General features: G+C 37.7%; 1 protein-coding gene and 1 long non-coding RNA gene across 5 annotated transcripts in view; one reads left to right on the top strand and one right to left on the bottom strand.

Moving 5' to 3' along the window:
- Positions 1-14,853, bottom strand: part of pdzrn3b (PDZ domain containing RING finger 3b) — a 50,043-nt gene extending 35,190 nt beyond the window's left edge. The window contains exons 1-3 of the mRNA XM_077726901.1: positions 13,987-14,853; positions 12,202-12,288; positions 10,800-10,907 (exon numbers count right to left, since the gene is read on the bottom strand). Coding sequence (XP_077583027.1) covers positions 10,800-10,907; positions 12,202-12,288; positions 13,987-14,697 — 906 coding nt within the window. The 5' untranslated portion in view covers positions 14,698-14,853. The remainder of the gene's footprint in view (positions 1-10,799; positions 10,908-12,201; positions 12,289-13,986) is intronic.
- A 654-nt stretch (positions 14,854-15,507) lies between these two features.
- The window catches only part of LOC144202934 (uncharacterized), a 68,789-nt gene continuing 57,545 nt past the window's right edge, over positions 15,508-26,751 (top strand). For 2 of the 4 annotated variants that reach the window (XR_013327585.1, XR_013327582.1), the window contains exons 1-4: positions 16,015-16,293; positions 18,136-18,215; positions 18,298-18,404; positions 23,495-23,602. This is a non-coding gene — a long non-coding RNA (uncharacterized LOC144202934). Of the gene's footprint in view, positions 15,775-16,014; positions 16,294-18,135; positions 18,216-18,297; positions 18,405-23,494; positions 23,603-26,751 lie in introns of those variants that run through there. The other 2 variants (XR_013327583.1, XR_013327584.1) reach the window with 2 other exon arrangements.

Below are 26,751 nucleotides of genomic sequence, written 5' to 3'. Positions count from 1 at the left end.
TCACTGTCCCATCTAGTTTTACAACATGAGTTTTTTTTTCAGCAACTCAACACCAAGATTTTACAGACTTGACATGTCTGGTATGCCACGCTTCCAACTTGCTCATTTGGCAAATCCCATCGGAAATGTCATACTTAGTTTCACTCATACAGCCAACATCATGACAAAGCACACGGGGCAACTAGTTGTAAATTCTAAAATGTCGAATTAACACACATTTAAGGAGTCAATAAGGTTAGGTGATATATTATTGTTGAAAAAATATGGATTTTAGTATTTTTAAATAAGACAACAATAAACATGTTGCCAAAGGGATATGATTTATTGTCGTATTTTGAGTTTGAAGGGAAATTTAGGAATAGTAATTAGTGTTTCAGTAATTTGATAAGCCCATTTTTCCTAGCGTCTATAAGTTACCTATATTAGACAATACGACCCTTTGAGGAGTCATGAACTTTCACCAAGCAGTTTAGTTTAGTGTGCCAGGGTCAGAAAACAACCGATCCAAATCGTGTCCCCAGTGCCCTTTTTGTAACAGAAGCACACAGTTGAACATTTTCAGCTCCTTGTGCACGATTGCATGATAAACGCACTGCTGTCAAATAAGTAGATGACAATTCAGCATGAGTTGACAAAGGGATATTGAGTGCAATGGAAAGAAAACAAAAAGCAAAATCAAAATCGATACAGTAGATAATGATGGAATATGGCTGTGAAGCTGTATTTCCCATTTACTGCTCAAGTCAGCATAATACACTCTTTATTTCCTCTTTTAATTAAGTAGTAAATTGCACTGCCTGATTCACATAGAAGTTAAATGTGATATCGAACCTGATCAATTTACTTTTTGGCACCATCTTTTACCTTACGTAAGTTTGTTTACAGTTTACACATAAAATGTCTGTGCAAAGATAGCACATATTTGAAAGAGGAAGGGGTACTTGACTAATATTAATCGTGTATTTATGGCAGTGACTTCTTCCACCTCTGGTTCCAACTGAGTGACTCTTGTTTTCATGATGAGGGGAGAGCCATTTTACCCTTCATGTTGACTTTTACTTTCTGAGTTGGAGCTGGACAAACAGCTCAGTCAGCTGTAAAAGCCTGTGCGTGATGGTTCTTTGGGAGGATCCGGGTGACACCGCAGCTAGGTGATTCTAGACTCCCTAATCCCTCTCAGTAAAGTAAATGATATCCTGTCAAGCGGTGTTCCTCTATTACCCACAAGCACATGCTCCACTTCACCATCAAATAAACTATATTGTATTCTTTAGACTTGTTGTCATGTTGGAGTGAAGGATTACGATAGGCTAGTAAGTGGTGACATCCCTTAAGGTCCAGACTCCATATACTCCATATTTGGTAATAGAAACAAGCTATAAAGCATTAAAACCACAAGCCTACATTTTTTCCTTGGCGAGTCATACTTGATTAATCAGAACTTGGAGAGCGAGAGAGGATAAATGTGGGATCAAGATGAGAAGAGAAACAATGAATAATGAGAGTGTGTCATGCTTTCAACATTGAGAGCTACTACTAGTAATTTCAGCATGATGGCCAGGAAAAAAAAAAGCTGGAGAGTTCTTCCAGTGTGCTGCGTCCAATGACAGTGGAGTTTTTTGCTTCCCCCAATTCAATTTCTGCATGGCTCAACATAATTCGTGGGTGGCCAAACGTAGCCCAGTCTGGCTGAAACAGAATGAAGACACATGACTACGGAGCCTTACATTAATGATAAATATTTTGTTATTTTAGCCGTTAAGTTGTGTGGTATGTTTAATAGCCCTTAAACATGGAGTAGTGTCATTATATTCTTTATAGCACAAAAAATGTTCATGCCATGGCTTTTTTCCACTCTTTCATATCTAACTTACATGAATCTCTTTTTTAAAATATGACTGTATAGATGCATAATTGGACTGCTACAGTTCATGCACAGTAAAGGCAAAGTTCAGACTATGTATGCAGGGAAAATTCAATTCTTTTCAATCATTGATTCGGAACCACTCCACAGTAATATGAAAAAAAGTCAGACAGACAGAAATATCTATATAATATATTTTCCAATTTTAAGTTCCTTGTCCCAGAATCTACTCCCTTAGGCAGGAGCTATGGCCGCCCCAAAACCACAAACGGACAGTAAGAGAGAAAGAGGATGCTGCCAAAAGGGGGGCTCAAATAAGTTTTGTATATTTATCTGAGACACTGTCTCCTGAATCTTCGACAAATTGGATAAATAAACTCCCCTAAGAAGGAACCAGGCCAGTTTCTTGCAGATATAACTATGTGGAAGGCTAAAAGAACATATCCATTGGCACTCTAATTCAACTTTTGTGCTGTGTCAAGTTTTGCATAAAGGTTGCAATGTCCAGCACATTTGGTTCAAATTAGGAAGGCCATACCTCACGCTGGGTTTATTTGGACCTTTACAACAAAATAACTGGATTCTGACTGTGATGTGACACACATTAATAGTCAGGAAAAACTTGTCCTTCAAGACTAATTGTAAAATGAACTCCATTTTCTATTGTGTGAACTAAGTGACTTCTGGAAATGGAAATTTTGACAGGTAGGATGTGAAATGCTTTTTGTTTCTGAGGGCAGCACAGTGTGTCAAGAGTGGTACATTTGTGGTTTCTGTGCAGAACCAAGTCAGTTTCTTGGAGGGACGAAACTAGGAGGAATTCCAGATTAGACAGAGAGGCTTTCATTTTGCATAACCTCGACCTGCAAAGAGCCAGGCAAGGCTCGTATTTTTGTAAAAACTATCAAATGCGGTGAAAACATTGAAAACATTATTGTAACCAACAAATATGTGAGCTGCTAAGCCATGTGGCATATCATAGAATGCCAACAAAAAGTAGGGGGAAAAAAACAAGGGACAACAAATGTTGACAGGACTAACGAAAACCAGATTACAGTATATATGGTGTAATAGATGTTTGAGTTTATACTGGGCTGTTGTCCCACTTTTTTTTCTTTAAGAAGTCCGTTGAAATAGATGCGGTTGCACTACCCAAAGAGAACCAAAACCACAATCAATTAAAATATATAATTGCTTTGTTTTCATCTACTTCTTGTTTTCAGCCGAGAAACAAACTTCTAACAGTTGCTTGGTAAAACAGCCATGAAATATCATCAAATGAAAGAAAATGGGACAACAGACATTGTTATGTGGTGTTTATGTACTAGAGAGATTAAATAAAGGGGTACTACTTTTCCAAGTATTCCCCCCAAAAATGGAGCCATGTGTTTGATTGAGTGTGTGTGAAAGTCAGCATGCCTCTTCTGAGAGAGAGCAGCTGTTGGCTTGATATAGCATAGCTGGGGTAGAAAAAGACAGCCTTTTCATTGCATTAACAACAGAAGATTGACTAATAGAGTGTAAATAATTAAGCTCACATTTTAACATATGCAAATTACTGTAGGTTAATAATGCATCAACATCGAAAATTCTCTAATCAAATTTCAATAATGGGGTCAAATTAACAACACCATATTAAAGCTACGATTCTGGCTCAAGTCCGATTTATCTACAGTTAGGGTTAGAGTTAGGGTAAGGCGGCCTAACTCTAACCCTAACACTAACCATCACCCTGACCCTAACAAATGATAAGTGATTCATAAAGAAAACTATAGTCGACTTGTAGCCAGGGTTGGGTTTAGGGTCAGGGTTAGGTTTAGGGTTGACTTGGCCACCCCTGATCTACACCATTCCTGCTTCACGTGGATTCCTGAGCTCACATGCTCTCATTTTCTCCATGTTTTGTATGCACTTATCTCCAAGAAGCGTGTCCTCGTAGGATAAGGCGAGATGATGCGATTCAATATGAAAACAAAAGGGAAGCATATCTGTTTTAAATCTACTGTACGTCATGTTGAAAGTTCAACCAATGGTATCAATTTTCTGATTAGGATATTCAGTGAACTAAAGAACTTAATATTAAAAAATGCTTTTCACTTCAAATAATAGCCAAAAAAAGCCTGCCTTTCTGGACCCCCTGATAATTTTCCATTGCCCCACTGACACAGAGGAGGGTGTGTGAAAACTATAGTGACAAAGGGTTTAATTTTCTGGAGTTTAAAAGTCTGCCCAAGGCAGCTGGGTGGATGGCGCACCACTAAAAAGCCTATTGTCCATCTGGGATAGGCATGACGTTAGAGATATTAGATGTTATATTACACTTCTTGTTCTATTCATGGGCTGCTTCGGCTTTGTGCTTTGAGGCTACTGTTTTCATAAGAAGGCAATGAAAGAAAAATATTCCATTTCAACTGAACTGGAAACTCTTCCGCAGAAGGATACTTTACTACCTGCACATATCAATCAACTACTTGGCCAAGTCTGCCTTTGCCATACGAAGGGAAGAAAAAAAAGTGCTCACTCCAAGATGGAGACAAATGGCTGTTTCAGCACATCAGGTGGTATATTTCTACTACTAAATGCTACTTACATTAGTCTGTATATCTTTCATATGAGCGGCCAGTGAAGCTTTCTTACTTGACACCTTGATGTTGGTTTTGGCACTTGTCTCTACGCACTCAAGTGGTGGTCCCTACCATCTCCTGAACATGACAGTTATTTTCACTGCTAAATCCATATTGAATGAGTGAATTCAAAGCAATTAATAATGGGCTTTAACCTTTCGGCCCAAGTATTTACAACATGCAACTTTTTAAGAAGACAATTAGGGACACATTTTGTTTTATACATTCTTTCTACAGTTCTTTGCATTGGAACTATATTAAAAAAAATCCTATGATGGCTGACCCAAATGGGATATAAAAGGGTTTATAAAGGCAATCTTGAGACAGGAAAGTATGCTCTTTTGCCAGGACCACCTGTGTGTTTTAGGGGGCTGCAATGAGAAAGAGAACATTTACTTCCCACTGTAGAGGTACTTTTCCAATGGAAGGAGGAAAAGTAAGAAGAAAAAAAAACATACACGAGCCACTTGCTGGCTTTTGGTGGTGAATAAAAAAAAAAAAAGGAAAGAGGAAGTCTTGAATGAGATATACAAGAAAACTTAAAAAGGAATGTCTTTTTCAAGGGAACAAGAGAAAGGCCAATGCAAAGTGGCTAGGCAGAGGCGTAGAGCAAAGCTGGCAGACAATGTTCTCTATTCACACACATTTGCATGAAAAAAGGTAGCACAGTGGACACCAGTTCCACTCGCCGGCGGGTAAATGGAGGTGACCCCTCCACCTTCTCGAGAGAGTGTTGGTAGAATCAGAGTGCTGGCAGTTTCACCACATTTATCACTGAAAAAAGGTGTTGATGTAGGCTAATTAGTTCAGATGTTGCTAAACATCTGTCTTGTACAGGAGGGACAATTATATCCACTCCTGCCTGACATCTGTGAAGCCCTAGTGGAGTTTAAAAAATAATAATAATAATTTAAAAAAGAACATCTGTTCATGATAGTGTTCTCCATTGCCCCATTATGGCAGAAATGAAGTTGTGAAGCAGGTCAAAGCACCAATATATATATTTCTTCTTTTATTTTTCAAACTTTGAGGGTTCAGACACAATTGTGTTGTCTTTTTACTACAAACACAGTACAAAGGTTTGTTGCAACTCAACTGGTTTCACCTTTTAAAAAGGGTTGTAAAAAACTGAGCAGTTGAAAAAATTACCATTTTGGAAAATGTTCATGTCAATTTTGTACCCATCTGTATATAACCAGATGGATTACGATTGAACATATTCCCTGCTGGATCGCTCTTGGCCTAGATAAAGCGATAAATACGGAAGGTAAAACAAGGATCGAGCAGGGTGGTGGTTTCAGAGGAGCGCCGGGAGGGAAGGAAACTGCCATTACAGCGAGTCTGTTAATCAGCCTATTAGGGTTTAATTGAGGGTAGTTAATTAGAAGTCCGTAGGCAGACTGTGCTTCGGGGTTGAGGGGCTGGCATAAGAAGCAGCTGGTCGAGCAACAAGGCCACTGACTGACTGGCAGGAAAATAAGATCCATTCTCTATTTCACTGTCCTTACTTTATAGCCTATATATGTTATAAACTAACCAATAGCCATTTAGAAAGCAGCAGAAGTCAGCTTAGTTGGTGTTGTAGCCAAACAAATACATTTAGAGTTGAACGAGACTGAATGTCTCCACAGAAATCAAGCGGTGACTTGCCTTTGATGATTGACCTGTTTTAAGTGAGTGGAAAATACAATATTGTGTGTGTGGTGTGGGTCACAGACAAAAACCGCCTTCTGGCTGGAGTGAGGCGTAAGCTCACCTCACGCCGTCTCCAGACTGAGACAACTACACATCTTATAAATCCCCCTCACTCTCATAAGGAGCACTGGAAAACAAAGATGTACTTGTCCTCACTGCCTAAAACCAGCTCTGAGGTAGAGCCACTAACACCAGAAGCTGATTAAACACTCTTTAAAGTTAGATTTGATTTAATGTCCTGTTCCGGCCTCAGCTGGACCATGGGACACTGGAATGTGAGGGTGCTCACGTCGAGGCTTGGCTTGGCTTGCTTAGTCTAGGGTGAATTCATCTTGTCTCGGTCCAGGGAAGAGCTAGCCCACATTCAGGTTGTTCATCCTCAGAGTAAACACATTGCGTGCAACAGCCCTAAAATTCAATAACGTGTTCGACAAAGAACTGCCTCTTGCCTCCTAATGCCAAACAACATGTGATCCTCCTTAGGGAAATAACTTGCTTGTCTGTTCCCCTCTGCCCTACAGGCCGAAAAATATGCCTGAGGAAGGCCCTGCTGAGGATGCCAAGTGCTGTGTCAAATTATGTCACATTCTTATGCTGAAGGAATGATAAATACGCTCTTCAGAAACTTAACAGCAAAACACAGCACTTTTAGTGGGGAAATAACACAGACAGGAATTAACCACAGAAAATAAGAACTGCTTCATCATAATGTTCTGTATTGCAATCCGGTTGCGCCACCCCACATATTAGCCCCTCCTAACATTAATAAGGAATTTAAACACAGCAATAACTTTACAGAATTTGCAGACATGTCACAAGTCATTCAAGAATGGAAATGGGTTTTCTGGTGCCTGTCTACTTAAAAGTCTGATAACTTTGTAACATATGTAAGTATATATAATTAAAAAAATAACTAAAATAATCATAAAGTATCAGACCCTTATCACACTAACCCTCGAACAATGTGAGGCCTTCAATGTGACATTTTGTGTCCTAAAAAACACCATGAGCTAACCCTTGCACAACTAAAATAAATGAAAAGTAAAGCTGTAGCGGTATGCATGTCTGAGACATAGCTCAATTTACATTTCTGTCAGTAACAGCTAAGTGCTGGCTGGCTTTAAAAGCTATCTTCTGTATTGAGACTTGATACTTAAGTATCTTGAGGGAGGCTTGGGGTATTTCGTGACTCAATGTGGGCAAGCTCAAAATTCAGAACACAATTGACAAGTAAGAAACTACAGCTGTGTTGTGTTTTAAAATTGGAGACAATAATAGACACGTCATTCAACCTCAAATTCACAGTTTTGTTGCACTGAAGTGGTAAGCATTTACTTTGTGTAATACGTATATGCTATTCATCCCCGTACCAACCGGGAACATGTGTTGGCAAAGCGAAATCGATTGTGTATTGTTCTATCTCGAGGAATCCAAAGAGACTAATGACTAATGTCTTTTTTTGTCCAAAATCCTCATCAAGCAAACTTACTGGCTGCTGTCTGTCAAACATGTTGTGACTTGACATTGATTGCGAGGGAGAAAGAGCATTTGTCACTTGCAATCTCATACTAATGTCACAATATTAATGGTTTTGTAATGTAACTTCTAGAAAGTATGAAATAGCCCACCGGCATTAGAAATAAGACCCACATGTGCTATTTCACATTCAGTACGTTATCTAATCAAGGTATTATGTATTTCTAAATCATTCACATTGGGTTAGAAGAAGAAAAATCCTCCTGCCTTTACATTTGAGACTTGTTTAATCACACATGTTACCAACTTAAACCATTTTGAACTAGTTAAATATGGATGGCTACAAGATAAACCATCATTTGTTTAAATGGGAGCTTTGCAGACACAAACATGTCTGCAGCTTTTGGTGAGTCCTTGTCGATGCTTTTCCTTATTGCAATGTCGAAAACGGAATGAAAAGGTTCTTTTGTGGAACTTTGGCCTCCATTCTGCACTCAGCAGTTCAGAAGTGTATACATTTATATAAATATTGTCTTAGCTGGAACACATTCCTGCTTGATCGCCACCTCCATCTCCTCTAAAAGACATACACACACATAAAGTCCTAGTCGCCATATTAGAATTGGCATTTCCCTGTGTCCGTTTATTTTAAAGTAGTTGTTGCTGTTTGCCCTTTACGACCCAAGAATGTTTGCTGAGGATTTACAAGGTGACATTTACAACGGCAACCCAGCAGTCACTATTGTCTTCTTATTTTGACACTCTTTCAAATGCTTTGCCAATGTAGAACTCTTCCCCCATCACTACCAATAGTTCAGGACCAAACACTGTTGGATTGCATTGTATATTGCTTGATTTATACTTCAGTAAAGTAATGTTTACAGCTGAATTTCAAAACAGAACTTTCTATGAAAACCATCTATTTTTCTTTTTAATTACTAATGTGTCAATGTATATATTTTGCTTCATTTAGTATAGTAAAAACTGCAAAGTTAACTACAGCACAGGCCAAAAAATAGGGTAAAGGTTTTAAGGCTTAATAGTCATAAGCTTTTGAAATATGCTGAATTACATGAAAAAATATTAGTGCCCTCCCTGATGACCAAAAAACGGCAGGTTTTACTCTGCAAACCATGAATGTACAGGAATTTAAAAAGGGTAGTGATGGTTGCAAACACATTAAAGAAATACAAATTATTTTCCATTTGCAGGGATCTCCGGCTATTGCTAAAATACTTTAGCATAAGCTTTTTAACAGACTGATTGAACAAGGGTGCATTCATGGCAGTTCAGTTAGAGGAGCCATCTGCTATCACACCCCCTCGCTAAGAGCTTGTTAAAGAAGTGCGAGCCGTAGCTCATCATGTACATGTTACATCCATATAGACTTACTGGAATTAACACCTCTATACAGTGGTGTTTTTTCTGCTTTATCAGACACAAAGCGTGCTGCTGGCGGTGTCTTGTTGTTTTACTTAACACTTTGCTATTGGAGTAATTTGTGCCTTGCAAATGTTATATTTATTGTTCTCAAAAAGGCGTTGTTTCTTATTCTGAAGAGAACCAGAGAGGAAAGTCTATACTTTTCTAACAAATCATAACACACATTTTAGAAAATGGGACAAAAACACACAGGGTTTGGTTTTGAATTAAAAGTAAATTAAAAATGTATATTTGGCAAGTGTTGTAAAATTAAACTTCACCTAAGACAGTGGACACAACAACCAATAAAACATCAACCTTAATGATTATATATTTGTTTGTCCTAAACCCCCATTTAACGGGCCCAGAATTAATGTAATACTAAAAAATAGATGGACAGCAAAACAACCAAACGGAGTAACGTTAGCAACAGAATAAAAAGCATTAATATGATGTAATGTTATGCAAAACCCTAAAGCGTGTCAACGTTTGCATATTTTGATGATGGAGCGATTCTCTCTGAAGTTATAATCCCTTGTTTGCACTGGTAAGGATTGCTGACTTTTAGCAACCTTTATCAGGACTCCATCACCAGAGCAAATGACATAAAAAGTGAATCATGCAATAGACCCTCAAGGAAGGGGATCATTGTCATATTTCCAAGCTCAGGTTTTCTGCAACAAGTCTATCAAAAAAACCTTGTTACTGTTTACTTGATTACAGCTTTCTTTCAAAAGCAGCCAAGGATATCTTTGTATTAAAGCCCAAGACCCAAACTGGCCTCACATCCATGTGACACATACAAAACATCCTATTATTTACTTTAGTCAGGGCAAACATTACTGTTATGACCAGACCCTAAAACCAAATCATTTGTCGCACCATCATTCAAGCCACGTGGCCTATTTGCCAACATGCCGTTTTCAAGGAAAGAAATGACAGAGAGGAAAGTATTTACTTCTGAACGCTTCCCACAAACATCTTTGTTAGCAGTGCATTGGTTAAAAAGCTTAGGACAATTCCACTGAGGTTTAACAATAAAGTCTGCGACAAACCATATATGTCATCTTGCGGCATTCAGTGTTCCACAGAAACCTTTTTTTTTTCTTTTTCTATAGCCATTGTGTAAAGATTATGTATAACGATTTAGACAAAGGCCACCGTTGTGGAGTTGAATTTTTTGAATCCGTTCCACAAGTTGACTTAATGTTAGCTGACTTTTCACACAAGATTTTGTTAAGCATCCAGTTGAAATGTTATTCTGACAATCATTTGTGCAGCATGGCAGCTGACCATGCGCTATTTTACACCAAGGGGAGACAACTACTTTTGCCCAGAGGTGGTTGGATAGCCAATAATTGTGCACATGTGAATGAATGCTGGTATTTTTATTTGGAATAAAATGTTCTTACAAAAAGGCCTGAGTAACTGGTGAGTAGACTTTTTTTCCAACAATATTGCACATTTTGCAGTAAAGTCATACTTCACTGCAAAACTAAATGTTTCTACTCTTCCTATCACACACCAGATTGATATTCTTAGCCGCAGCAAAATCCTAAAAGCTGATTCCAGTTGTCATGTTGGCATCTTAAGGTGACTGGTGTGGTTATTGAGACATAAATATTCAGCATGTGATGATAGGCATGAGACATCATCCAACCATCTGCAATATCATTTCCAATTTTCCCTTACGCATGGCAGGACAGGGACTCACATACCTCTATAATCCGGTCGTAGATTTGAAGGCCTTCCTCCTTGTCAGCTGGTCCATTCTCAATGATTTTGGATACAAAAATCCCCTCACTTGAAGTGCTGTCATTATCATCCTATCAAGGAAAAGACATAACATCAAACTCAGAGGTAATTATGACACGGATAAACTGAAAAAAAACACCAGTTTGTAACCAAAAAAAAAAGAAGGGTTGGAGGGTAATTGTTAGAAACATGCAATTAAACTCTTACTGTGAAAGCATTAAAATGTGCCCACATGAAACAATCTCATTTTGTAAGGCTTACTAGTTACAAATTATGAGAAAGGAAACATATTTAACATTTAACCCTTTAATTAGCCAAGCACTTAAGTTTCTAAAATAACATCCAGGGTTCTGTGGCATTATAGTGTTTGACAGCACATGGGAAAACTCAGGTGGAATACAGCAGTAATGTTAAAGGTTCAATTCTCCACCAAGGCAGTGTTGAAGTTGCTTTACTGCAAAGGATTGTTTAAGCTCCAGCTCGTTGCACAATGACTAATGTTAAATCCTTGACATTTGCAGATAAACAAGGGCTAGTGGAGACCACACAAAGTAGAAGCTGATTACTGGTAGCAGCTATGCCAGAATGACAGCCATATGAAAAGCAATGTCAAAAGCAAAATGAACGTTAGCTCTCTATCTTAATTGATAGCCTCTTCCAGAGACAGTTGGTTTTAAGGTCGATAAAAAAGCAAAAGCCATGCATTATGTCAACTCTTTCATGAGCTTAGAGTATGATCCTTTCATGACAGCAAGTGGTGTTGGCAAAAGACACTTTTATGCATAGATCGCTCTGTAATTTCCAGCCATAAACGTTTTTTTTTTTATATGTCATAATCTTTGTCGCTAAAGAAAATGGCAGTAGTGTGGCTGTGGAAAACGTGTTTAGACTAGAGTGTAGTCAAGGAGAAACTGAAAATACAATTTTCCTTGTTTTTAACTTGTTTAAATGTTTTGTTCCATTGATTGTATGGCATCATGTTAAAATTCCAACTTGCTCAAATTAGAAAATATAGCAAAGCTGAGGAAAGTATAGGCTAGACTAAACTCAATAATGACATTTTCTCAATTAGAGAAATAAATCAGGTGATAGACAAAAATAGTAACTTGAATATGTTATTGTAGTATATACTCAGACATATAGTATATCCATACCAAGCCCAGCATAAAGGGCTTAATACAATAAAATCATGGACTACCATTTTTTAAAGAGACAGAAAACATGCTTGGACCATCTAAATTCAGTCATAGAGGGGAAGGTTGCGGTGCTTTAAGTGTGTGCTTTACATTCCTGGGTTGACATATGACACTTGTCTGATCACTGGGGGGGAGATGAAACCGCCAAGATGGTCTACATTTAACCTACCACACATGGCTTTCCTCCCATGATGTTAAATCCCAGAGATCCACCCTCACGAAGAAGGACAACTGCCACACCTTTGGTATCTCTTTCCTAAAAGCACACAGAGTAGCGAAACGTGTAAAACGACTACATGTACTCTATTATATTTCAGTACTGATTCAAATTTACTGTCATAATAATAATAAATACAAACAATAAGCATGTGTACCAATTTTTATGAGTATGTCCCAATCTGAAATTTACCAACGATGCATTGAGTTTAGAATTTAATAAGTATGAATGTGTGAGTTCAATCTCCTATTAATTTGGACAATATTTTGCAGTTTTAAGTGCTAATAAGCTGATCTTTGGATTGGAACGAAGTTGCTCCCATAATAACGTTGCATGCATGTTACACTGACTAAATATAAATCATAGATATTATCGGCATGTATACTGTCCTGACTGCCATAGACTTGAAAAAGGCCATCATGTGCATGTCAAGCTGTTGAGGAATGCAGAGCCCTGCATTGTGTCACGGCACCATTAGCAACACATGCTTTCACATCAACCAGGCAGGCACTTCAGGGAAAGGTGAAGGCAAAAAGACAATTTAATGGAAAAATATTAACAAAAAGATAGGATTGCTGAGTGCAACTGGGATACATAAAAAAATACCAAAAGCCTTGAATCTAATTGGATGGTTTTTATAGGCAATTTTAATATTAGGGCTGCGTGACTTTAAATGAACTCAGAATAATTAACAAGCACTTTTTTTGTTTTTAACACATCTGCAAACGCTCTTGCAAAGATTGCATCACTAAATGAGGTGAATCTCTTCAGGAGGTTGTACATTTCCTAAAGCATCAAGTATGTCCAGGTGGTAAAAATAAGACAACTTCCTGTAAAACATTTTCTCACTATAACAATAGAGAGCAACAACCACACTTTTCAAACTTCATTAAAACTATAACCATTAAAGAAGATTTGAGCTTTCATGTAAAGAATGACAAGAAGATGAAAAGCATCAATTTAATGTTACGCTTAGGGCATGTGAATATACTGCTTTATTCTTTACAGTAAAGACTTAAATAAAGTCTAAGAAGTGTGATTGAATCAATCAGAAATATTAATACTGGTGTATTTCATTATTTTAAGATCAAATATGGAAGATTCAATGGAAGAGTTTTGTGTTTATCTGAATGGGCTCTGATTATTTGCGGAAATAAGTGAAAATTGGTTAACACTATAGCAACTTTATGCCCTTTTTGTTCCATTTTTCTTCAGTGGGGTTCTGTGATTTTTTTTCTCTCACCCTGACGTATAGATTCTTTGGAAACCTGGCTTTAACTTTACCAAACGGCTGCAACTGAAGCTGAAAGTGAGGGGTTAATAGATTCATCATTTGAGTTTGTTTTGACTGTCTAAACAAAAGGTGACAGGATACCCCAAACAAGCATGCTCCATAAGTAGAACCTGGCTCTTGTTGTGGGGAGAAGTGCAGTAAATATTTGGGCCCTCCCTCCCCCCTCTTGACTGCCAGCTGGCCAGAGGCACAGCTGACATCCATGCCTCAAAGCAGACAAGCCAAACTGGAGATCACTGTTAAGTCAGCTCTGACTCCACCAAAAAAAGCCAAAAAATAAATAAAAAACAAGAAACTGTATGCTGTTGAATGCTAATATGACCCCCAAATAAAATAATAATAATGCACCAATTCAGGCTTTCAAAAGTTGCAAAAAAAACACTTCACAAACTTCCCTCACTTCTGTGCAATGCTTTTTTGCAACTTTTGTGCTAGTTGCCTACCTTGCAGGAGTAAGTCACCGTCCTAGTGAGAGAGTCAATCCTCTCGCTGTACTCTGCAAACTTTTTCTGGTACTTGACGGCCGTCGTCTGCAGCTCACTATGAGCTGCAGAAAGTTGTGCCAAAAGTGCTTTCTCCCTCTTGTTGGCCTCGATGGTTTGCTTCTTGAACTCACTGTCCAGACACATCATCTTGTATTGTAGCACACTATTGTGTGCTTTCAGGGCTCTGACACAGCAGTGGTCGTTCGATCGCTGCTCTTTGAGGGCAAGCGTCAAACCGCAGCTTTCGCAGGTACCCACCGCTCGAAAGTCGCATGACTCCCGCATGTGTGCATCTACTTCCCGCAAACTGAGTACCTCTCCGCATCCTTTATTCCGGCACTGGACCGGGGAGTAGTCACACATGCCGGAGTGCTCAGCCAGGTCCTGCAGCTTCACCACCGCATCGCAGCCCCGCACATGGTTGTCACATTTGATCTCCAGCTTCAGGATGAGGTTTTTCAAAGGCAGGACGTGATTAAGCTCTTTGGAAGAGATCCGTTGGCATTGAACGGGGCAACTGCTCTGCTGGACAACCCAAGGTAAAACGCAACCGGAGCAGAAGACGTGGCCGCAAGGAGTCGTTAGCGGGTCTTCCAGAACTTTATTGCAGAGGTTGCACTTCAAATCCGGGTCTACTGTTCCATTGAAGCGGTCCAGCTCGTATCCCATGTTTTACCAAGGCCGAATCCTAACTTCTGGGCTTCCCACCCCCACGGTGTGAGACGGAGTAGTGGGGCGTTCTTAGATGGTCATTGGAAGAGCGTTTACACACTAACTAGCGCTCCGAGGGTCGTCTAAAAACTCCACTGCAAAAGTATAGTAATAGTTACTTTTTGAGACGTTCAAGGACAGCTCGGACGTTTCTGAATTTAAGAAGTTTGACGTTCGCCCGAAGTTCACTTTAGGGAAAAGTTTAAATAAAATCCATCTGAATATGCTACTGAATTATATTTAAAATGAATAAAAGCAGAGTTTGTGTTTAAAATCAGGACGACTGGAATGGGTTTCTGAGTGCGATATATATTGATGTGCATTTGGTGATCTTAAAGTGGGAAACAATGAACACAGAACAAACTTTAAAAAACATGATTTATAATGGGATAAGACTATATTAAATGCAATCTAAGTTGGGACATTTTAATTCATATATTTTGAATTACTAATCACATTTCAATCTGATAAGAGGTGGACAACTCTGGTCCTCCAAAGTCGCTATCCGGTCTGTTTTTTTTTTTAATATTTCCCTCCTCTACCACATCTGAATCAAATGATCAACTCATTAGCAAGCTGTGCAGAAGCTTGATACCGATCCGATTATTTGATTCATGTGCGTTGATGGAGGCAGATATGGAAAACAGACCAGATAGCTCTCGAGGACCAGACGTGGACACCCCTGACTATCACTAGATTTGAAAACGTGTTCAAAATATTAATACTAATCTAATATTGATTCGTATACAACGTCTTCCTCATTCATTTTTAAGATTTGCATTATATGTTGGTTTTCACTCGCTTCCAGAATTGAAGAAATTATTTGAAGTTCTTTTCTCGTAGTGGTCAGTGAACGCACCTTTTAATTGCGCGTACTCGCAGTCTGGTCACAGTGAGGATAGAACTACACGCGCAGATAGAAATGGCATCAAAATAAAACATCCCAAAGCTGGAAACACAAACCGATGCCCCCCTTTCTGCAGCTCATAGAGATCTAGAAGTGCAAAACGTAAAGATGGGCATTAAATATCACAGGTGCGTTTCCACTCTTAAGTAAGAATCGAATCGAATGAAATCAAATCGAATCGAATGAAATCAAATCGAATCGAATAGCCAGTTCAAAAAATATGAACTGAAATATTACCTCGTTAAACGAACAGTTTACTCATCTAGTAGTAAGAACAGGGCATGCCACAAAGCTATTTGCTTGCGTCAATGCAAAGCAACAAAACAAAGGGGGGGGGGCGATTTGGGTCAAAACGAGAACCACATTTTCAGTCGCAATTTAGACGAAATTTTTAACTGAGGCACGATCAGAGCATGTACTGTTTTGGAAGGGTGCTAGATCCTGTTCCCAGCTGCTTAATTGGTGGCCAGCCAATCTCACAGAGGAAACCAGAGTATCCAGAGAAAACCCATGCAGGCCCAGGGAGAACATGCAAACTCCACACAAGTGGACTGACCTAGATTTGAACCCAAGTCCCCCACTGTGAGGCCGACACACTAAACAATCACCCACCGGGCCACCCGATTGAATGGATTCTTAAAACATAGGTAATTATTTGCATTTTCTTTGTATAGTTGACATATGATCATTAATGTTGTCTCAGAGCTTAGAAATTATATATTTTTGCAATGTACTCATTTGCAATTGGACAAAGTACATTTAAGTTATAATAGTCTTTGTTAGTTTGGATGTCAACATTCTCTCAGAGAAGGAAGGCCAGTGAGCTGGCTCATATTTGGGTATGTGAAGGGAAAATGTTTTAAATTCCTCATACGTGCTCAAAATGGCAAATTGTTGAGGGCTCACGGTAAACGTGTGTTTGCGTGAGTAGCCTTAGTAAGAATACATGAAAGAAAGAAAAAGAAAAGTATGCTGGCTTTGTTAGATGTGGCTGTTTTTTTTAGTTCCTATCACTGAATGTCTTCCAGACACCTTTGTTGTTGCACAATTTGGACAGATGTGATGCAACAGATGCGTCAGAAAATGCGGGTACTTAGTAAGGTATTGGAAATGAGGCTTTATACAATCATCACCTTTTCTGAATATCACAAAAGCATGAGGGCAATAGGGGAAATTTTGAGATAAGCCTTTGCATTTCAAAATGTGTTTCATGTTGTGGAAAAAATATGATGCACTCTAGGGAAGAAAACACTAGATATCTCCTCTTGCACTTGGAACTCAGTATTATACTTACTATATTGTCAAGAATATTAAAATGTATACATTTGTTTATATGTATCCCATATGTGAGTTAGTGGGGGTTTGAAGTTTTCACTTACTATGCTGTTTTCTACTTTGTGCTTGGGTAAGACACTATCTAAACTGTTTGGGAACAAACAAAGCTTTGCTGCATTCATTGACTACAATGTGTCTGAGCTATCAGTTTTGACCATCACCTCTTTGAAAATAAGCACTAACCACATTCAGGGATTAATGGTTTATCAAAACATTGTTGTATCAACACATTAGATACCAGATACTTTAGTTTGTTGTAACAGAATGATTCAGCATCAAAAAAATAATATATGGATAAAAATTTGACTCCTCATTGACAGAGGTCTCTTTGGGAAACGGGAAACAGGATGTGGGTCAGCTATGCGAGGAATTACCTAAAAACAAATGTATAACACTAAAAAAATAAGTTGATGGAAAGTAAGGAATTTAAAATTGGCAGATCTGGCTTTCATTATTTAGAGTTATTTAGATCTTCATGTAAGTGAAAAAAAAGTTCTTTGTAATTGGTCTTAGGTCTTCACATACAACAACATGGAATGCATTGTAATGAGTTTAAATGCTTAAATACATTTTTTTAATAAACAAAACTATAAGACTTTAAGTTCTAATGTTTTTGATATTCTTTGTACCAACGGGAGCTGAAAAAGCCTTGGTATTTTATGCTGGACTAGCATAATGCATTAGTTACAGAGGTTTCTAAGGCACAAGTGTATAATATTAGGAACAGATGAGTGTCCCACCATATGAGGGGGTGGGTACTTTGGAGGTGGTCACTTGAGAATCTCCAATCAAACGTTTCTTTCTGTGGCCTGTGAAGCACTGCTGATTTTCTGGAAGCTCTGTTCCCACTGGGTCTATAAATAACATACACAGTGTACTGCGCTTCCTTTATCTCTGAGGTTGAATAAAGTCAAGAAAAACGAAAGATTTGCTTTCGCATTGATATGAAGTGCCCTCAATAATAAGTATTTTGGCCTACGTGTATATAATTAACATTATAATATAACTTAATGGACTTCTTGTAATATAAATGATGTCAAAATGACCTTGAGCAAACCCTGAAAGCCAGATACATTTCCAATTGTAAAATGTACTTGGCAGATGAAATATTATTTTCTGTATTTGTATCTCATCTAACTCATTTGACTCTGCAGATTATGTTTGACTAAAGAAAAGAAAACAAATCATGATATTATGGCAACAATATGACACCTGAGCATCAATTTGATTAAAGGTAAAACTGTAAAGATAAATCATATTAAATGGTGCTTAACTCATGGAAATGTTCTTGTTGTTCATGTGTCTAACACTTGAAGCAGAGTGACAGCAGGACTGGAGCACCAGATAAATGCTGCTGCTGAAAACTTGCTGATAATGAGACCAGCCACCGTGAACCAACAAGTTCAGACATCAGTGATGACAGGTAATGCAAGATGCGTGATTCACACTTACACATTCGCACCCCAACTTCTCACGCATAGCTCGTGAGTATGAACATGATACCAGCAGGACTTGATTACCTTAATTCTCCAGAAACATGACTGAAATTGGGTTGACTTCTCTAGGCAGCAACACAAATACAAAGTGTGAGCAACAGCACTGAAAAGTGGATATTCTTGGAGTTTGGGGCCAAATCAATGAATATTTTCGACAATTAAAAAAGTACTGCTTGGGCATTTGTTGTGGAGTGGTTCACGCATATACTGTTCATTTATATGTCTCCTAAACTATATACTCTATGTTTGACTAGTTTGAGATCAACCCTTGGCCCACTCAGTCATGCTAGAACAGAAATCAGGAAAAAAGTATCTAGCAATTTATTAAGAGTTTTGGCAATCACTGCTGGTACAGATTTGTCACTACCCCAATGAACGTAATGACTTCTCAACCCAGTTTATTAAACTGGAAAAAATACATTTATATTTGATTCAACACAGTTTTGCTCCATGATGAAAAACATGAGATCAACAACCACAACAAAACACCCAGTTATTGTGAACACAATTACAATTGTATAGACCTATACATTCTGTTCAAAAAGGCCATATCTGCCTTGTTTATGAGACCACAAACACAGCATTGGAAGAAAGATACTAACGAGGCTATTATTGTGTATATTGTCAAAAGAAAAAGCAACCAGTCTTATTAGTACTACAGGCAGTAATTCCAGCAGAGCAACAGAGAGTTGGGTTCAATGAGGGATAACTCAATATACACGGAAACAAGGCAATGGGCTGTGTAAATAACATTGGGAGCTAATCGGAAACATGTCTCTTCTAATTAACCATTACCCAAAAACAGAATGGGGTCATAGTAACTGCTTTCCTTCTTGGAAAAGCCAAAGCTGCCTTTGACAAAATTAGAATAAAAATAAATAAAAATAACCTCAATAACCCTTAAATAGAGGAAACAATACTGATGATAATTGTCTTTTTTGAACACAGTTACATTACTATTTTCTACACAGTAAATATACGCATATATATTAATAAAACACTGGAATGTTTACAAGACTGCTAGCAGTATGTACATCTTATAAGGCCAAAACTTCAGATGCCTGAGAGGCAAATACCTTAAACCGACTTTGACCAAAAGAGCTGTTGCCTGACTGCTCTACCTGGCCAAATCAGATGGGAATGAAGATAGCCTTTCTGCTTATATTTTTTAGCGCAGTGTGAAAATAAACATAGGTCCACTCTGCAGTTTCCTGTAAACATTGTATGAATGGGGAAAAAGGTCAGCCTTTTTTATTTGTGCCTTTTTGGATGCTGGTTTTTCTTATGCTGATTGCCACTCCAGATAAATTCCACAAAAGAACTGTCTGTCCGTGCAAAAAACATTCTGAGGCTTTGGGTAAAAATATTGACTGCATAAGTATGTTAATTTTTTACAGACAAATCAACTGCAATCTCATTTGCATTGCCACGGCTACTTTTAATAGACACACAAGCAATAAATAAACTTTTCTCAGAGGGATGCATCAACTTTGCAAAAATATTTATTTTTTGTCTCAAAGTGTTTTGTAGAAATGTTCTTCTTACTAAAATTACTATGCTGTATACAGTGCAAATATCAAATGTTTTGTAGATTTTCTTTTCCTCCTAAAATCACCATGTTATATTGACTGCAAATATAATGAGGCTAGGTAGGTTTATTTGGAAAACACAATTTTTATAAAAGGCAGTTCAGTGCGACACAAAAAGCAAGCCATTTAAAAACATTGGAAAATGTTGTCCATCATTCTTGAAATTTGTTTTGAAAATCTTCATTAGAAATCTTGCGTGGCATACTGTGAATGTCATCCTGAATTCACCATGGTTACTAAAATGGCAGCGTTTATTTGTTCAAGGTTACTGTCTCGCTCTGCTGCCACTTGTTCATGTCTGACAATACGCACCTTTTTTTTGCTCACCTTCTCGTGACATTTGCGATTTGCTGTACACTTCGGAAATTCTATGATAAATGCTAAGCCATTTAACTTTTTTTCGGAAAATGAAATAATTTGTCTTGAACCATATTTCAATTGCTCTTCATCAAAAAAAGGGAAGAACCTTTGAAGGAGAAACTTTATCCCAGGGAGGAAAAAAAAGAAAATCCAAAATGAGCATCAGTAGTTCACAATTGAGATGAAGTAGATCTCACTTCAAGCAGAACAACGCACCCTACAACAGTCCTTCAAACGTTCATAAACTGTGAGAATGACAGCTGTGATCAAAACTTTTGCATGCGTGCTAAAAATATTCAGTGGCTTTCAAAGGCAATCTACTAAAAGTTACAGGCACGCAATTAACAAGATAATGATCACTCGAAACAACCTCTACTTCTTAAGGAGTTATAGTACTTTGCACTCCCCAGTGCTTGAAATTAAAGTTCCATCTGACTTCTCTTTTAAAATAAACACGCTTATCTACAGAACTTTATTCATAACCCTTTGCCCTACAATATACACTTCTGTGTAATAATCTAAAGCTTATCTTTGCAATTGAGTAATCACAATATAATGCACATCAATACAGTACAACCAGATGTCATTCAACTGAGAGCAGACCTCTACCAAGGCCAAGTAATAGAAAATGATGTAAAAATGATAAATAATAATGTATGGTGTATGGTAATGTTAAGGCCTTCAAACTCTTTCCTACTTGTACAAATATTTGACCCACCTACAAAATAAAATGTGCAATTTCATCAATTGATAAAAAATAAATGACATTATTTAAACCAGACCAAGTGAAAATCTCAACCTGGTGAAACTCTTATGTTCCGTAGCACTGTGATAGGGAAGCACTAATTTAACATTCATATCTCCAGGTCCATTTTGTTGTTGTCACTTTTATTACAGCTCGTTGAAAGTCTACATTTTTACGCTTTTAACATTACGCTATTGTAAAATTAATACCTTCAGTTTTTGTTTGTTTGTTTGTTTTTTTGTCATTCACTATTTACCCTGGGGAAGTAAAGTTAAATGAATAACCCCCAACTGCCAAATTTCAAATAGCCAAAGACTGCACATAAAGTCCTCACTCCAGATGGGGCTTAGTCATTTTGCATATTCCATCAAATTTTCCTGGATCCTCTTCAGCATTTGTTAAAGGGAGCCTATGATGTCATGTCTCTCGTTTTTGTGGCCAGAACCGTTTTTAATAATCTAAAAATAATGTCAAAGTAAATCGCTACCAACAAAGGTGGTCATGCCAATTTAATCAAATCAAAATATGACGAGATCAAGGTTAGGCAGAAAAGAACCCATCTCCAGTAATTACCCAGTTCTGAGATCGGGATGTGAATATGTTTCAATGACTCAGTGTGTCTGCTCAAAAATCCAAGAAGGAGTGGTAAATCCAAACACATATTTACATAGTGGTTTAAAAGTTTGGATCTTGCTTTACACTTCTAATTGAGAAGTCATTCATATGTGGACTAAATTTAGTATGAATGATTTAATTTGAAGTCAGGGACTAATTGAAGACAAATCAAAGTAAGACAAACTCGACAAAAACCCCACCTTTGGTTTGCAACATTTCTGGCTTTACACAATGTAGGGCCCACCCTTTTTTTGGCATATCCGTCAGTTCTCCCACACACGCACTAATGTTTTTATTCAGACTTTCAGTACGATTCAACAAACCATTATGGAAGTTTGTTTGTAGAGGTCATGGCATTTACTGTGTGGGTCAGCCACAGATTTAAAGAGCCTCATTATCTGTAAACGGTTCAGTCCCCCCTTCAGTGATGTGAATGTGAGTGTGAAAGGATGGGCACCAGCACTATCTTGTCCCAAGCATGAGAAACAACATTGACTATGGGTAGAAGCATATTATTAGTGTGCAAAATGCTATAGTTGGACATGTACTAATTCTGTATAAATCTTTAAAAACATTAATTTTAAGTCTTGCACTATTCCCCAGACTGACATATTTTTCCTTGTTTTTGGCTAATTACTTGTTTACTGGGCTATTTTGTTGACGTTTTTGCCAATTCGGAAGGTACAATCATGCGATAGCTTGGCAAATTAGAATAAAATGAAAAGTAGTGATTTTCAACCTTAAGGGCAATCATGTAATTAGTGCGGCAACTACTGTAGTATATTGCTGCCGAAACCACTTAAGCGTTAAACCTCAGAGGACTTATAAAAATGTTGCAAAGCCCCTGTGGGTAAAGTCTCATTATCCCTCTAACATATTACCATCTATATTGTGAGTCTTGCTTAGCTATGGGCGGGTAATGTCATTTATCTGTGATTGTTTGTACTTTTTACAAATATACTCTTTTCTAAGAGTATGTTTTAACCACCTGGTTCAGAACTCAACAACTTAGTCACATATAATCATGATTAGATAGATACCCTGGGTGTTTCGGATAATAATAGCACTCCCGACTGTGTACAAAACGTATCAATCAGAGGTTCCTAAATCATGCTATGGTTGAGACATTTGATCCAAACACTTCCAAATGGCAAGACACATCAATACGTGTGCTCTTAAATAAATCTGGGTTTGACCAATCTAGTGAAAGCTTCAGACTTTTCGCCAAAGCGTGTGTAAACTATTGTAACCACAAATACCATCAAGTGTAGACGTGAGGGCATTTCCATGTGTTAACCTCTCATTACCTTGTAAAATCATGACACATTGCACAAAGTATATAGAAAAAAATCGTTGCTGAGAGAACGAGGGAAGGTTTTTGCTCACTATGTCACGAGCTACACCCTTGGTGAATCAGCAGGCAGTGGTCCCAAGCACCTCTGAAGCTTGACATGTGTCTTCCATTACAGTTAATTTTCAAACATTTCTGCAGTTGTGGCTTCACAGTCTGCTTGAGAAGGTGGATTACCCTTTCCTGAATTTGATTCATTTCTGCTTTCTAACTGTTTATTAAATATAATTGACCATCAAAGCTATCATAGAGAGGCAGGGAAAAGGGAGCAACCAAAATGAATGACCCAGTCTGTGCAGATATTTAAAAAAAAAAAAAATACATTATGAACTATCCTTGCATCAATTCTCTGCGCAGATTATCTTGGAAAGGGGTATGGCTGAGTAAATGAACCCAAGAAACACATTTTGGAAAAATGGGAGGAAGTACCAGACTACTACTACACAGTACAAGAGAACCTGAAAGGTTAAGTAGACAAAAATGTCTGAGCCCAGAGTAAAAATTAAACAGAACTGTGACTTGTTTGTGCTGAATACCCCAGAGGTATTATTTCTTTAGTGGCTAAAGGTCAGCCAAATAAGCAAATTAATTAAAGCAAGCAATCGGTGAAATATTTAATAGTACAAAAGCAACAATGCATGAGGTTGAATCAAATTCCAGTCAGAATAACATATACTCAGAAGTCAGTGTTTTGTTGAAATGGTGGTCTGCTCTTCATTATCTGTGGTATTTTTTTAAATTCCACTCAGATACACCAGGACACGACACAGGGCTTATTGTAATTGAGTTTTGCTATCCACAGAAGAATATATTTAAAATCTTTCCTTAGCTCTATACAAACTTTAAATCATCTGGATTGTACTTCAGAGTTTTACAAAAGTTTAATGAATAAAACAATACACTGAAAGAGACAATACACTGACAGAGCTCTAGCAAACTTAAACAAAAATACATGATGCCAAGAAATAATTTGAACATTCTTTACACAATTAAAAATAAGTGTAATAGCATCTTTATCTGGGTAGCGGCTTCCTCTAGTTTTGTTAGGTTTTCATCAGACAGAAGCAGTTTGAATCTGTAATGACCCCTGACACTCCTCAAAGTCCCACAGAAAAGTGAACTACAGGTGTTCTAAAAAAACACACTCTTAATCATTTCCAGTCTCTGAAACCACCATGTAATAGAAAAACAAACGCTGTGGTTGAGTGTTGGGTTTGTTGTCGTCATCACAAGTGCAGAAAAGAAGAGGCGGCAGCAAAAGAACGCATTGAAAATAGAATGTGAACCAGACAGGTCAACTCAGGAAGGTCTTCTGAAAAGCTTCATGACCCCTACCGGGAAGGTCTTCTGAAAAGCTTCATGACCCCTACTAACAGGCCCATATTAGGAGGAAATGAGATTTCTTCCATTGCTCTTTCTGTGTCCTTAGAGTGTAGCAACGTCATAGTGTGGGTGTCATGGTGGTGCTTGTTTTTTCTGTCTGATGTAGGAATGTAGAGTTGTTCAGCTTGGCAATGATATGCAAGTATTGTTCGAACATAGAGATGATTTTGGAAATCTATTTTTTTGGTCTTGCAAAAGAGGAAACATAAGAAAACTTGAGTGTGGATATAGAGATGCGGGGATAAGAATGACAGATTATAATATTATCATGAAAAACAACAAAAGCCCATTTGAAAATGTTTTTAATGAAATAATAGTGAGCCTTTTTCCTTTGTTTGAATTTGTGAAATTAGGAAGTTTTTGTGAATATTGATCAATACCATTTTAATTCACATTTATTCACAATTGTTGAGTTGTTTGGTTGGGTTCACTTTCTACAAATGGTAACTTCATGATCTGAGATGTTTCTTACTAAGTAATAATTACGCCTACTACTTTACACCTTATTTGCAGCTATGCTCCTCACCTGAGCCTCACAATTCTCTGATTTAAAATGATCTGCTATCTATCCAGTGCTAATTGTGTCTTGCAGGTGCAATAATAGTCCTCATTGAATATGTTTTGGACTTATACCTCTCATCTGGAACTTGTTTAGCCAAGAGAGTTTAGAGTTTCTTTATTGGTCATTACACAAGTGCAAGAAAATCCCCTCCCAGGTTCAGCCCAAATGAGACAATTAGAACATTATACATTTCATAACATACTAGAGCAGGGCAGTTTGGAAAGCACAACAAGACCCAAAGGGAGAAAACTAGAACAGAAAGGAGAATACTTTTGTTCTTAGTCTTTTCACTCACTTGCAAAACAAGATTTGGTTTGCTTTATGTCAACATTCCTTGAGTCATTCTTTCATCAGGCAGTTTTACTTTAACGCATTGCTTATCATAACACTGTTATTTTGTGAGACTGTCGCCATCACATCATGACACTTGTCAAGCATATGAATGTATGCCTATGACTGTTGTCTTTAGGTGTCATTCTGTAGATAATGTCAGTTCTGATGGAACGTTGACACCATTTCAAAGGTGTTTGGTTTAAGGTTAGGTTAAATTCAAAACCTGGTGCACAGGAGTACACTCTGACAAGAAGGGGCATGAAGTTATCATTTTAATTTGACTATTTACTGGTTGTTATATCCTCACTTTTAATTAAAATGAATAAATTGACACATGTTTTCTTCTTTTTAAATATATGGGCTAGTTTCATTAAAAAAATGTTTTTACTGGCGAATGGCATGTTATCCACAAATTATTGCATATTGGGCTCTCAGGATGTGTCAGCCCCAGAACAATGCCAGGCTTAGTGTTTGAGAACACTTCGAAATAAGGAGGAATTGGTCGGGGCTTGACCTGTATAATGAGACATGACTGCCAGGGCGAGGTGTCATTCAAATGAATGATGAATCTTGTTCAGCATCACTGACTTACAAGCCTGGCCTGATCATAAAATGCAAAATTATGTGTCAGACGAGATCCACATTTACTCCAGAAGGATTTCTAAAGGCTTTGCTGCACATCATAAGGCTCATCTTTTCGACATTATGTCGGTTCTGGATGAAAAAGTAGTTTGCAAATGACTGCAAATACATTTCCAGTAGATTTAATCCCTAAATGCCCAATGGAAAAATTCTTCGACATACGCAGTAAAACCCCTTTAATGATGTGTCGTTTTTTTTTTTTTTTAAACAGCAATGCTTCCTTCTGCAGAAAATGCTATGCATTTTCCCCTCTTTAATACTTGAAGGTATTTTAGTAGCTTTTGTAATGGGTCAAGATATAGAGTAATGATATCTACTTTTAAGATCAGTGTGTTTAATGTGCTTAAACCCGTCTCAAAATAGTGTATGAATGATTTGTGTTATGTTCTATCTATGTTTTGGTTTTTTTCCAGTATGAATGAAATTTGAAATTTAATACACCAAGAAGTAGCTGGTATTCCTCTTTATTTAAAATGTCTCTCTTAAAACGGAAAGACAATTGAAACTATAAAAAAAAATCTCAATTGGAAAACTTTTTTCCTCATTATGTGGAAACAAGCTGTGTAGTGTAATTGTCCAATCTATTTGGGCTTGTAAATTGTCACAAGTAAACACACACCATGTGCCGTCATTAAACACAGCAAATCCAGGAGAATGTTTTGATGAAACCATTGCGACTTGCCGGGGAAATACA

Source organism: Stigmatopora nigra, chromosome 10, assembly GCF_051989575.1.
Source record: "Stigmatopora nigra isolate UIUO_SnigA chromosome 10, RoL_Snig_1.1, whole genome shotgun sequence".
NCBI classification, from domain to species: domain Eukaryota; kingdom Metazoa; phylum Chordata; class Actinopteri; order Syngnathiformes; family Syngnathidae; genus Stigmatopora; species Stigmatopora nigra.
The sequence above is the reverse complement of the archived record's forward strand: the minus strand, read 5'-3'. Positions and strand labels throughout refer to the sequence as shown.